The sequence below is a fragment of the Meriones unguiculatus genome, chromosome 17, assembly GCF_030254825.1.
Source record: "Meriones unguiculatus strain TT.TT164.6M chromosome 17, Bangor_MerUng_6.1, whole genome shotgun sequence".
Lineage (NCBI taxonomy): Eukaryota > Metazoa > Chordata > Mammalia > Rodentia > Muridae > Meriones > Meriones unguiculatus.
This window is the reverse complement of record NC_083364.1, coordinates 16,272,773-16,286,076: the sequence shown is the minus strand read 5'-3', so window position 1 is coordinate 16,286,076 and position 13,304 is coordinate 16,272,773. Positions and strand designations below refer to the sequence as shown.

Below are 13,304 nucleotides of genomic sequence, written 5' to 3'. Positions count from 1 at the left end.
CAAGTCCTCATGTTTGCCTAGCAAATGCTTACTCCACTGAGCTGTCACTCCTCAGCCCAAGCCATTCCTCAAGAGTTAGCCACCTTGCAGTTTTTAGAATTCACATTATTATTATTTTGGTTTTTGGAGACAGTTTCTCTGTGTGGCCCCGGCTGTCCTGGAACTCACTCTGTAGACCAGGTTGGCTTTCAAGTCAGAGATCCGCCTGCCCCTGCCTCCCAAGAGCTGGGATTAAAAGTGTGTGCCATCACTCCTGGCTTTTATTGTTAAAATTTATTTATTTTGATTTTATATGTATCAGTGTTTTGCCTGCCGTGTGTATGTGTCTCACCTGTGTGCAGTGCCAACACAGGCCGGAGGAGGGCGCCATACCCAGGGAAATTAGAGTTCTAGAAGCTTGTGAGCCACCGTGCGCATGAGGAGAACTGAACCTAGGTCCTTCAAAACAGCAGGAAGTGCACTGAATCATTTATCCATCCCTAGGTTATTTCCTCTTTATCTGTGTATGTGTGGCGAGCAAGCATGTGGAGGCCAGGAGACCGCTTGTGAGAGCCGGTACTCTCCTTCCACCATCAGGGTCCTAGTGTTTGAACTCAGGTCCTCAGGCTTGGCAGATGAACCATCTGGCTGGCTCCTCCATTATTCTTTTCAGACAGGGTCTCACACTGGCCTGGGACTCACCAGCTGTCTCCACTTTGCAGTGCTGGGATTATGAGTGTATCTGGGATTATGTGCACACCTGGCTCTTTCTGTTGGTGTTTGGTTTGGTTTTTGCCACCATGAACTCAGGTCTTCACACTAAGCAGCACACGCTTCATTGACTGAGCCATCTCCCCAGCCCACTCAGGCCTGGGTTAAACAGTCAGTGTACCCTTGTACCCCTTCAGCACCCCTGTTGCCCCATCATGGCTCAGAGGGAGCCCAGTATCCTTCTGTCCACAGGACCTGCCCTTGGCCTCCTGCTGTCCTGGTTGCTGTTGGTATGCCCTGTGTGTTGCTAGTTTTATGTGAGTGTGACACAAGCTAGGGTCATCTGGGAGGAAGGGGTCTTTTCTGCTTGTCTCTTGAGACAGGATTTCTCTGTGTAGCCTTGGCTGTCCTGGGACTAGCTCTGTAGACCAGGCTGCTCTCTGTTCTCTAACTCACAGAGATCCACCTGCCTCTGTCTCCTGGGTGCTGGGATTAAAGGTGTGCATGAAGGAGGAATCTTGTTCGTTTCTTTGTTTTTTGAGACAGGCTTTCTCTTTGGCTTACAGCCTTGGCTGTACTGAGACTGGCTCTATAGACCAGGCTGGCCTAGAACTCAGAGAGGTCCACCTGCCTCTGCCTTCTGCCTTCCAAGTGCTGGGATTAAAGGTGTTCGCCGCCACCACTGGCTTGGGAAGAAGGACTCTTAATTGAGAAAATGTCTCCATCAGATTGCCCACCGGCAGCTCTGTATGGCATTTTCTTGACTGATGATTAACGCAGGAAGGTCTGTCTCACTGTGGATGGTGCCGACCCTAGGCAGGTGGTCCGGAGATCTACAATAAAGCAGCCATGGGGAACAAGCTAGCAAGCAGCATTCCTCCGTGGCAGTTCCCAACCTTTCGGATGCCACGACCCTTCAGTACAGTTCCTCAGGTTGTGGCGACCCCCAACCATAAAATTATTTTCCTTGTTACTTCATGACTGCGATTTTGCTTCTGTTATGAATTGGAAATATTTGATATGCAGGATGTCTGATATCAACATTCATTTAATATTTATGACAACAGTGACCCGAAAGGGGTTGGGATCCACAGGTTGAGAACCTTTGATCCATGGGTTCTTGCTTCCAGGTTTTTGTTTTGTTTTGTTTTTAAACTTATTTATTCATTATTTGTACAGTATTCGGTGTGCATTTGTGCCTGCAGGCAAGAAGAGGGCACCAAATGCCATTATAGATGGGTGTGAGCCACCATGTGGTTGCTGGGAATTGAACTAAGGAACTTTGGAAGAATAGCCAGTGCTCTTTACCTCTGAACCATCTCTCCAGCTATTATTATTATTATTATTATTATTATTATTATTAAGACAGGGTTTCTCTGTGTAGCCTTAGCTGTCCTTGGCTGTCTTTGTAGACCAGGTTGGCCTCAGACTCAAAGAGATCTGCCTGCTTGAGTCCCGGAGTGCTGGGATTACAGGTGTGTGCTGCAGTGCCCGGCTACCCTGCTTCCAGGACCTTAGCTTGAGTTCCTGCCCTGACTTCCCATCATGAAGGGCTGTGGTCAGGACACATAAGCTGAAATAGACCCCTTTCCGCTTGTCTCAGCTGTTGTTCTAATGCTAAGAGACACTGTGACCAAGGCAGCTTCTAAAATAAAGCATTTATTTGAAGGCTTGCTTGCAGATTCAGAGAGTTAGTCCATGACTATCATGGCAGCAAGGCAGGCAGGCATTTTGCTAGAGCAGTAGCTGAAAACTTACATCTTACCCACAAGTTGGAAGCAGAAAGAGAGAGAGACTGGGCCTAATGTTGCCTTCTGAAACCTCAGGGCCCACTCTCAGTGACACACTTTCTCCAACAAGGCCACACCTCCTAATCCTTCCTAAACAGTTCCACCAAAGGAGGACCAAGCATTCACATACATGAGTGTGGAGACAGTAAGCTAGGGAAGCCGCTTTGGAGCAAGAATGAGGCCGAGATGTGTTCAAACCCCGAAAGCCTCGTTCTGAGACTGGCAGGAACAGGACTGGATCCTTCCTGCTCCAAGCCTGCATGTCTACCTCTGCTGCCCTCGAGGCGGTCATGTAGCCTGGTGGCCAGGTTTCAGGTTAAACTTCCCATCTCCTTACAAGGACATGTCCAGAAAGCACCTGGAATTCTTCCTGCAAATGAAGCATTCCTGGCACCTCGGCCCCAGTCAAGAAGGTACACAGCCTGAGTACTCCTATGCCCTCCCCAAGGTTTATGTAGCCCTTGTTTCCCCCCAATAAAGAGAGCTATCTCACTGAAAACTGTCTCCAGAGAAGGCTGTTTCTCCTGTGCTCACACCCTACCCACCCTCCTGTCCAGCCGGGTGCCCAGTGGCGCCTGGAAACCCCACGGGGAAAAGCAGACTGGGCTGGTAACTTGTGCCCGACGTGAATATGACAGGACCTCCAGTTCCAGCAGGAAAGTTGAGTCCCCCGGCCTTTGGCTTCAGACCAAAGGCCTGAAGCCTCCACAGACTGAAGGCTGTCAGTCTATCTTTTCCTCCTTTGTGTTTGGTTTAGGCTGTCACTCTGGGTTCAGGCACATTGAAAGGACAACTGAAACCTTCTGGCTACGGTGACTCCTTGGTGTTGGTTGAAGGTCCTTAAACCTCTGCCTGAACCCAAACAGCTCACCCGGGTGTTGGCAAAAACCTCCTTTTTTGTTGTTGTTAAAAAAGGAAAAAAAACCCAAAAAACAAAAAACGAGGTTATGCAGTGTCTAGTAAAAACCACTAGGATGGTTGCTGAAGTTCTCAAACCTGTACTTAGGCTGATGCTTTGGGACTCCGAGGAATCCCCGACGGCATTTTACTGGGGGCTTGCTTATAGTGTCAGAGGGTGAGTCCAGGACCATCGTGGCAGGGAGCTTAAGGGCAGGGAGCAGGCAGGGTGCAGGAGCAGTAATTGAGAGCCTACACGAGATCCACAGGTTGGAGACAGAGACCGTCTGTTGTGGGCATTTGAAACCTCCAAGCCCACCCCCAGCGACACACCTCCTCCGACAAAGCCACACCTCCTGCGATGCGGCCACAGCTCCTAATCCTTCCCCCAAAGTTCATCAACTGGGGACTAAGCATTCAAATACACCAGCCTATGGGGACCGTTCTCATTCAGATTAACACCCTCCCCAAGTTTCTTTCAGTCACGGTGTTTCGGGCACAGCAGTAGAAACCCTAAGTAGGCCACAGTGTCTCGCCTGTGGTGGCCTTCCCTATAAACCACTCCCTGCAGGATCTGCAGAACCAGATTGCCCCAAGGATTCCCACTTCCTTGAAGTCTTTGAAAATTTCTCTTCCTGACTGACCAGAGACCCCACTGTGTTGAGGAAGGCAAATGAGTCAGATTCTGGCTCTGAGGAGAGAGGAGGCCGCCTCAGGCTCAGGGATGAGGCATGTAGATGAGACATGCCTGTCTGCACAGTCTCAAGGAGGAGCCAGTCTGTCACAGCTGACAGAGGAGACAAAGAAAACAAACTGTGTGTTCGAAACCATCAAATGACTTCTCACGGCTGCTATGGCAGAAACACAGCTGAAAGAAAGGCCACTGAGGAGAGGCATGTATAAGAGACCAGATCAGATGGGCAAAGCTTGTAAGAGCCATAGAGAAAAGGAAGCTCCGGAGACATCATACACAATGTGGGCGTCCATCAATTGTGCTGTCCTCTGCCACCATCTCTCAGTCTCCCATCTCCTCCCACCATCCTTCTGCCATTCGCCCATCCTACCATCATCCTCCATGGTCCTCCACCCTCCTACCATCCTGACCTCCTCCACATCTTCCGTGATCCTCTATCGTCCACCCTCCTACCATCCTGACCTCCTCCACATCCTCCATGATCCTCCATCATCCACCCTCCTACTATCCTGACATCCTCCACATTGCTCCACCATTCTCCACCATGCTCCACCATCCTCCATCCTCCTCCACATCCTCCACCATCCTCTATCATCCTCCACCATCCTCCATATTTATCATCCTCCACCATCCTTCATCATCCTCCACATTCTTTTTCATTCTCCGCCGTCCTCCACCATACTTCACCATCCTCCATCACCCTCCACATTCTTCATCATCCTCCACATCCTCCACCATCTTCCATATTCATCATCCTCAAACCATCCTCCACCGTCCTCCACCGTCCTCCACCATCCTCCACCGTCCTCCACCATACTCTATCATCCTCCACCATCTTCCATATTCATCATCCTCAAACCATCCTCCACCGTCCTCCACCATCCTCCACCGTCCTCCACCTTCCTGATATCCGCCATTATCCTCCACGATCCTCCACTATTCCTGCATCACCCTCTATCACCCTCCATGATCATCTACTCTCCCCCATCCTCCCACAAACCTCCGTCCTCTATTATTCTCCACTATCACCACCCTCTCCCATCTGTTCCCATCTTTCCTTCCTAGCATCTCTCCACAGACCTGCACAGAAAAGCTAGGGCCTGTTCTCCTTTCATCCACCAGAGGGTACTTTGAGTTCCCTGTGCCATGGCCTCCTGATTCCACCAATCCCCAAGCCTTCCATTGCTGTGTGTCAAGACGTGGTCCTTTCTGCCCAGACCAGGCCTTCCATACCTGGTCCCATTTTCTCTCTGCCCTCCTTTCCACTGTGTCTTTCTTTGTCTTTCCTCCCTCCCTCCATTCTATGTGCCTCACTTCAAAGCCTTTACCCTAAACCTCCTTTCCTGACCATCATGGAGAAACAGACATTCAGGGTTGAGCCCTGGATTCCTGCACTCCAGGGCTGTCTGACGGCCTGGGCCCAGATGGCCTTGGAAACGGCCTTGGAAGAGGTCTGTCGGTCAGGCCTGGTGCCCTCTCTCTGCCTGGCTGATGTCAGGGGTTTTGTCTTCCTGCCTTTCTGACTGGTTTTGATTAATGGGAGGCTCTGGTTGTAGGGAGGTGGAACGGGGCTCCGTCCAGGCTGTGCCTTACCTAAGTTACTCCATATTATGTAAGACAGCAACCTTTCTCTCAGACCATGCATTGCTCTAGATGACTACCATTAGCCATTTTACAAGCAGCCTTTGACTTTCTTCTGAGGGAGCAGAATGACCACAGCCCTTGGGTGGACCCAGAAGCCGCATCATCTATGTACGTGATATATGACATATTTCTGGTAGTAGGAAGAGAGCCGCTCTATGCTTATGGAGATGACTTGAGACTGTGGAGGACGCATGGACATTTTAAAATTACATCAGGCAAAACAGGACAAAGAATTTACCAGATACATCTGACAAAGAGGAGATATACACCTTCACCTGGGTCTTATGAGAATCTCTCTCATAAATGATGGACACTGTGGTGTCTTAGCCCCCCACCAACCCCTCACTGGATGCCTGGTGTGTGTTTCTGACATTGTCGAAGGACATGAATGTATTTGCCTAGGTTTCTGGCATGGTGAGCTCAGGACAGGCAGGTTCTTGTTTCTTGCTTCCCAGACCGCTGTGGTCTGGGTCAGAGCTGTGGCCTGATGGGAGCTGGCAGGCTGAGGGCTCTGGTCCCTGAGAAGGGAGCTGTGCACCACTACAACTGGTTGGTTGACCGAGGAACCCTTACCGTGGGAGGACCTGGGGCTGAAGCATCCTGGGGGCTCCAGGACCAGCATCGAATCGTGTGTGACCAGGGTGGAGTTGAGTAGGCTGTGAAGACAAAAACATGCATGTTGGGCTTGTGGGCCCTTTGGAGACTCCCTTCTAAGGCTTCAGGGACCCACAGGGTCCAGAGTTTCCATCTGGAGCTAGAACCCAAAGTGGCTGATGTGAAATTTTCTGGTACACCCAGGGCTCAGGCCTGCTGATATGTTTCTGAGGGACTCTGAGAATATTTATCATGTGAGCCTTCGCTTCCTCCGTTGTGACTAAAGAAGGAAATGTGATCTTAGCCCTGGGGAAGCTGAAGCAGGAGGATCAGGAGTTCAAGACCAACCAGGGCTACATAGTGAGTCCTTGTTGCAAACAAAACAGAACAATACAAAGCAAAACGCCTAAGTCATTACCTTTAAAAAAATGTCCAGCAGCACAGAAGCAAACAGGAAGAAATATCTCTGAGTGTCATTCTCCTAACCTTCCCAGAGCTCTCTGGCGGGGACACAGTGGTAGCCTCCAGCAAAGGTGAAAACAGGATTATCCTGTCCTGCTCTGCCCTCAGCTCTGCCTCAGGACCTTTGCAGAGCTGGTCTCATCCTGACATGGTCTCCCTTCTCGGCGTGGTTCATACCAGAATGATTTGTCTATTGAATTTATCCATTAGCTTCTCTTGACACCCCAAGAATGCCCACCTTTACCAGTCTATTCCTGTCTTGTTCATACCGCTCTGAACAGACTCTGGGATACATCAGGTGCTTAGTACACCCTTGCTGATGAATGAAGAAAGGCACCCACGCGCACCTGGCTGAGAGCTGGACACACACCGTACACAACCCTGGGCTCCGTGGAAATGGGGCGCAACGCCCTTCATCCATGCTGCTGCAGGTGGGTGCCCTGTTTGCAGTCCAGGCTCCCTGGGGCCTGCTCTGGCCTCATGGCCCAGCTCAGCCCACTCTCTGGGGACCTGTTCGGCTGACACTGGAGTCTTTCCTGGACCATCCAGCCACCTGGCTGACACTTGATCTCAGCTCCACTTCCAGGCCAGCGTCCGGCCGAGCAGCCTGGCTCTGGCCAGGCCCCGAGATCCTTGCTAAGGGACAAGAGGCTGTCTGTGCAGTGGGGAGGGTGTGGTGAACCCAGGCCTCTGCCAACACCGGCTGAGCTGTGAAGATTGGGGACAGCGCCTGGTTTGGAGCACCAGAATAGCAGAGCAGCAGGGCCCTGTTCACCATGGGGACCCTCAGCTGCGACCCAGCAGCTAGGCTGGCCACAGTGCCCCTGGCCAGGCGGGTGGCTGAGGGCCACATTCCAGAGACCGGGCTGAGGAAGTCCTGTGGAATGAACACCCTGGAGAATGGTTCGTGCCGGCCTGGTGGGGGAGGGTTTCTCCTGTCCCCCTGCTGAGCTCCTGGGGTGATCTAGAGTTCAGTAGAGGCAGTATTTGTAGGTAGGTCTATATGTCCCCTGTGGGATCTGCTGGACCTGCACGCTTGTCCTGCAGGGAAGCAGGCTGAGCACAGGATGGCCGAACCTGAGGGAGGAAGTTAGAGGGAGGGTGCCTGTGGGGGACTACAGAGCTAAGGGGTCTGTAGAGGGGCTGAGGCTGGGTGCTCTGGGGGGGGGGCGTTTGCATAGGATTCAGGCTACAGTTTGTGCTTTAGTTGTCCATCCTAGGATGGACAGTGGGGTCAGGTCTATACCACATTCCGTCTCCCCACCCCTGAGGTGGTGTTTCTCTGTCCTGGGCTCAGTTTCCCCATTTACCCACACAACCTGTGATCAGCTCTCTGCTCTGGGCTTAGTTTCCCTCCCTCAATGGTTTGTATGTCCCCAGCCTCAGTTTCCCTACCTGTGGTGGTCTTTATACTCTTGACCCGGTTCTTTTCTTGCAATGGTCTCTCTGCTCTGGACTGTTTTCCCACTTATGATAGCCTCTCTGTTCCTAGCCTCAGTTTCCCCACCTGTGACAGTGTCTATGCCTTCGGCTTTAGTAACCTGCTGTGAGAAAATTGGTCTGCTCCTGGCCTCAGTTTCACCACCAGCGATGGTCTTTGCTTCCAGCCTGTTTCCTTCCTGTGTTAGTCTGTCTTCCTTGGTCTCTGTTCTCCAAGTCTCTATAGCCCTTTGCTTCATGATTAGCTCACAATGCAGGCACACCCAGTCCTCCAGGACTTCTCTCTGTACTCTGGGTTGGAGGAGGCTGGGGTCCAGGGTGGGACCCTTTACCTGGCCTCACGGGGTTCCAAACACCAGCTGATCTGGTCTTTGGGTCTCAGGCTCCGGACCTGGCTTGTATGTTCTTCCGTCCACTGTTGGCTATGTCAACCACGACTGCACCAAGGCAGCCAGCCCTGCCTACTCACTTGCTCGGAGACCCAGCGAAGGTAAGGCCAGCTGAGGAGCACAGGCTACCTCAGCCTCCAGAGCCTCTCCAAAGTAAGGCTCAGGGTGAGCACGTCATGGCAGGCAGGGCTGGCCCCCCGCCGTTTGCTGGGCCACATCTGGTGAGTCGTTGTGATCACAGATGTACATTACCACATGTGGCCGGATACCAATGTTCTGATGGTTGAGCAAGTATTGGTGGCAAAGGTGTGGGACAGCTCAGTGAGTAGAACACTTGCCTACAAAGTATAAGGCCTTGGGCTTGATTCAGAAGAAGACCTAGAAGAAGAAGAAGAAGAAGAGGAAGAAGAAAAGGAGGAGGAGGAGGAGGACGACGACGACGACAACGAGGAGGAGGAGCCACAGTTCTGCTTGGTGTCCAAAAAGCACTCAAATAAAGTGCTTGAGTGCATCTAAACCCCACAGCAACACTTGAGTTCTCATTGATGTTGGCTGAACACATCAGCTTTCAGTCTCAGAGCTTGGCCCTAAAGCTGCTCTGAGGCCCAGTGGGCCGGATGGAGGCCACCTGGGTCAGGAACTGCTGTAGTCCATTAGACAGAAGGCTGCAGGATCCACTGAGCCTCTAATCAAGCTGGGACAGGCAAGGGCCCCTAATCAAGCTGGGACAGGCAAGGGCCCAGCGTGGACAGTGGACTCTGGGCTCTGGAAGGTAAGTAAGATCTTACGCCCACAGCAACTCCAGCTGGGGTGGGGCTGCAGAGATGGTTCAGCCCGAGAGAGTTCCTACAGCTCTCGCATTGTGTGGCTCACAATCTCCTGTAACTCCACTTCCCGTGGAGCTTGATGTCATCTTCTGTGGACTCTGCATCCAAAGTACATAAGCCTTCCCCTACAAGTACATACAATTTAAAACTAAAAATGAAGTCTCTGCTGGGTGATGGGGCACACCTTTAATCCCAGCACCTGGGAGGCAGAGGCAGGTGGATCTCTGAGTTCAAGGCCAGCCTGGTCTACGTAGCAAGACAGCCAGAGCTACATAATAGAGAGACCCTGCCCATCCCTCTAAACAAAACAAAACAAAAATGGTGAAGGAGGTCCCAGGAGAAGGGGACGATAGGTACAGCCTGCAGGCCCGGGGGACACATCCTGATGAGAAAGCTGGATCTTTCTGTCACACGACTGCGGAGGAAAATGGGCAGGGAGGTTTGCCCATGCAGGTTGAGTGATGTCCACCCTGCTTGCCAGACTGGCTGAGGTGCTGAGGGACAGGCACCTTCCCGTGTATGGCTCAGCATAAATTGGTGACTGTGACCCCACTCCTCCTATCCTGGGGGTCATTTAGATGAACTCTGTGCCAGGAGAGGGCTGAAAACAAATTCCTGTCAGTCAGACAGGGGGACAGGGGTGTTCCTGATGGCCTTCGCTAGCATTAGTGACGACCTTGGTGATGGCTGGGAGCCCGTGTGCAAACCCCGTGTGGCCTTGCACAGAAGCACACACTTAGGTGGCACCTACGCACAGCCTGGGACTCACTGAGGCATTGAGGAAGACTTGGTGAGGCTCCTCACTCACCGGGAGGGCCCAGCATGGACCCGCCAACACTTGCCACTCCCGCTGAACCCCGATGCTCACCATCCTTATGCTAGCGTGCCTAAAGCTCAACCATCAGTGATCAGGCCAGGCATTGTGGTACAGACCTGTCATTCTGGCCACTCAAAAGCTGAGGCAGAAGGATCATGCCTTTCCTTAAACTCAGAAGGGTGTAAGGAAAAAAGAGCGGCGCCCCTTCCTAGAATCCCCCCTCCCTTGTGAGGGGTTAGGGGTGTGGTCAGGGGTGGGGCTCCGCCTAGAACCCTCAAGTGAGGGCCTGGGGGAGTGGTTTAGGAGTGGAACCCCGGCGACACCGTGACTCCTTGTGGTATCAGTGACCTCTTCCTTCCAGGTTGATGTGAAAATGTGGGTCAGGCAGGCTGTGAGCCATCTCAAGGGTGACTCAGGGTGACTCCCTGTGAGCCGAGGTCCTGCTGGGGCTGGCTGTGCCCCCACAGTTCCTCTGCTTGGTCCCTTTCAGGAGCCTCAGGACTTCCCGGGCTGTGGCTCCCGAGCTGAGACACACCGCAGCTCTCTGGAGGCTCTGGGCAGGGGGAGGGGAGGCTGGCCTCAGGGCGCCTTTGGGACCATGGCTCCTTTCTCCAGCACCTCTTCAGGATTCCAGCCCAGGGCCCGTCTATTTCTTGGACCCAAAAGTTACTCGCTTTGGCCGTAGCTGCCCCCCTGCCTACTCGATGCAGGGCCGAGGCAAAATTCGAGGTGAGTGTGGAATGTGTGTGGTGGGAAACGGCCTCTTGCGAGCTTGGGGGCCTTCCTTTCCTGCATCTCTGAGAATGTTTGCAGTGATGAAATCTGAATTTCAGATGAAGGCTCACCACTGCAGCCCACCACCCTGAGCTGAGAGGGCAGTGCGTGGTGACCCCCACTGCCCAGGGGTAGGGAGGCCCGGCTCAGGTTCCCTTTCGCTAACCCTCCTCATAGATTCCAGAGGATTGCCCAGACACTTGATTTTATTCTCTGCCCATGTTGTCAATGAATCCATCCACCCTCCATCTACCCAGTATTCATACACTCACCCACTCATCCATCCATCGACACACCAGTTCATATACCCACCCATCCACCCATCCACTCATCCATCAATCCATCCACCCATCCACCCACCCGTTCATCTACCCACAAATCCATCTTCCCAGTCATTCACCTAGCCATCCATTCTGTGTCCATCTACCTACCCATCCTTCCAAACATCCATCCCCCTACCCATCAGTCCGCTTCCCCGTGCTCCATGGCTCGCTCAGCCTTCTCTCAGCCCCACCCCAGATCAGTAGCCACACTGACGCAGGGAAGAAGCAGCTTAGACATTTTATTTTCTTCCCGGTAAACTCAGGCCCAGCTGGTTTGGGGGCCATCTCCTGGTGCCCAAGTCTTCAGGGAGGAGGATTCAGGTGGTTGTGGGATGCTGGAGGGGCAGAAGGCACCTCCCGGGGGAGTGTGGGAAGCAGGAGGGCATGGCTGGGCTGAGCTATAATTGGAGGAAGGGTGGAGGTGGGTGGGAGTCTTTGCCGGTTAGGGCTTGAGCGTGGGAATGCATGCGTGAAGAATGGGGCTGGGGTAAGAGCCTGGGTCTGCGTGACCTCTGCTACAGGTCTTCGGTCAGGTGAGGCCTCCTTGTGTATCTGCCCATTCGCTCTTCAGGTCTAGAGGTGACACCAGGCCCTGGGACCTACAGCCCAGAGAAGGTACCTCCAGTACGCCAGCGGAATGCCCCAGCTTTCACCCTGGGCTCCCGTCTCCGACCGAAGCCTCCGGACACTTCTGCTCCTGCCCCCAACGCCTACACCATGCCACCGCTCTGGGGATCACAGGTCTTTATTAAACGTAGCAGCCCCAGCTACACAGTTGTGGGCCGCACGCCCCCGGCACGGCCCCCTCAGGATCCCTCGGAGACTCCAGGCCCTGGGCAGTATGAGAGTCCTGACCCCAACACCTACCGGCAGCGTTTGCCGGCCTTCAGCATACTGGGGAGACCCCGAACCCCACGGCCCCTGGAGGAGACGCCTGGTCCTGGTACCCACAACCCAGAACAGGTCACTGTGAACCGGGCCCGGGCCCCAGCATACACCATGGGCATCCGTCACTCAAAGCGGGCATCCACCATGGCAGGGAACACCAAATGCTGATGACTGCAGAGAGCAGGCAGCGGGTTCCCTCAGAGTGGGGCAGAGAAGGTGCCTCCCTCCCCTTCTGCAGTCTGAGGTCCTTTGAGGCCACCTGATCTTTCTGTCCCTGTGCCTGTGACCCAAGGTCCCATACGGGATGAGGGTGAGCCTCCTTCCAGGGCCCCAGCCTCTCTTCCCAGGTCAGGCCAGGCCAGAGAGGTGTCCCTTTCCCTGGCTGGACAGGGAGCTGTGTGTCCTAGAATTCAGCGTCCAGGCCACTTGGGTTTCTGCAGATGAGTCTGGAGAACTCTCCTGGAGGCGGCCCTGATGCTCGGCCCTTCTCACCCCACCCTCTAGCGTTGCTTGCCAATAAACGATCCCCTGTCAACAGCTGTCAGCGTTGTGCGCATTGGTTTATTTACACACTACAAAGAACAGTAAGCGACTTGGCAAACCTCATTCAGTTCAGAGGGACAAATGGGGGACCCTGACAGCAGGAGGCCAGAGACAGAGCCTGGGTTTGGATTGTGGGACCAGTTAGGCTTTTGGGTAGGGGTACCGCGAAGCTGGGCTTTGAAGGACGCGGGAGTTTAAAGTGTCACGGGATTATTGACTGCTTTTTGCACTGCAGATTAGAGAGTAGAGCCAGCCCCGCAAGCTCCCCATTCAGAGGAGAGAACTCACGATGACTGTGCAGCCAGACCTGAAATGCTGTGGTCCTCACCCACACAGCTAGATCCCACAGCCTCTTCCCAGCCGTCAGCCCAGCCAGCTCCTTAGCGTGCCCGGGGTGATGTTGCCGAGCTGAGCATCCCCGGCGCGCGCGCTGCCCCTCCCCCTCCCCAGGCAGGGATCTAGTTTCTCTCTCCATCGATCTTGCTGGCCCTGCCCCTCCTCCGCACCCTGCCCCGCCCAGCCCTCTTCTCTT

General features: G+C 53.6%; 1 protein-coding gene across 1 annotated transcript; it reads left to right on the top strand.

Moving 5' to 3' along the window:
- Positions 1 to 7,547: 7,547 nt before the first annotated feature.
- Positions 7,548 to 12,766, top strand: Cimap1d (CIMAP1 family member D). Its single transcript, XM_021641810.2, has 4 exons — positions 7,548 to 7,674; positions 8,594 to 8,701; positions 10,860 to 10,973; positions 11,913 to 12,766. Exons 1-4 carry the CDS (start codon positions 7,548 to 7,550, stop codon positions 12,395 to 12,397), a joined length of 834 nt encoding a protein of 277 aa, XP_021497485.1. The 3' UTR covers positions 12,398 to 12,766.
- Positions 12,767 to 13,304: the final 538 nt, after the last annotated feature.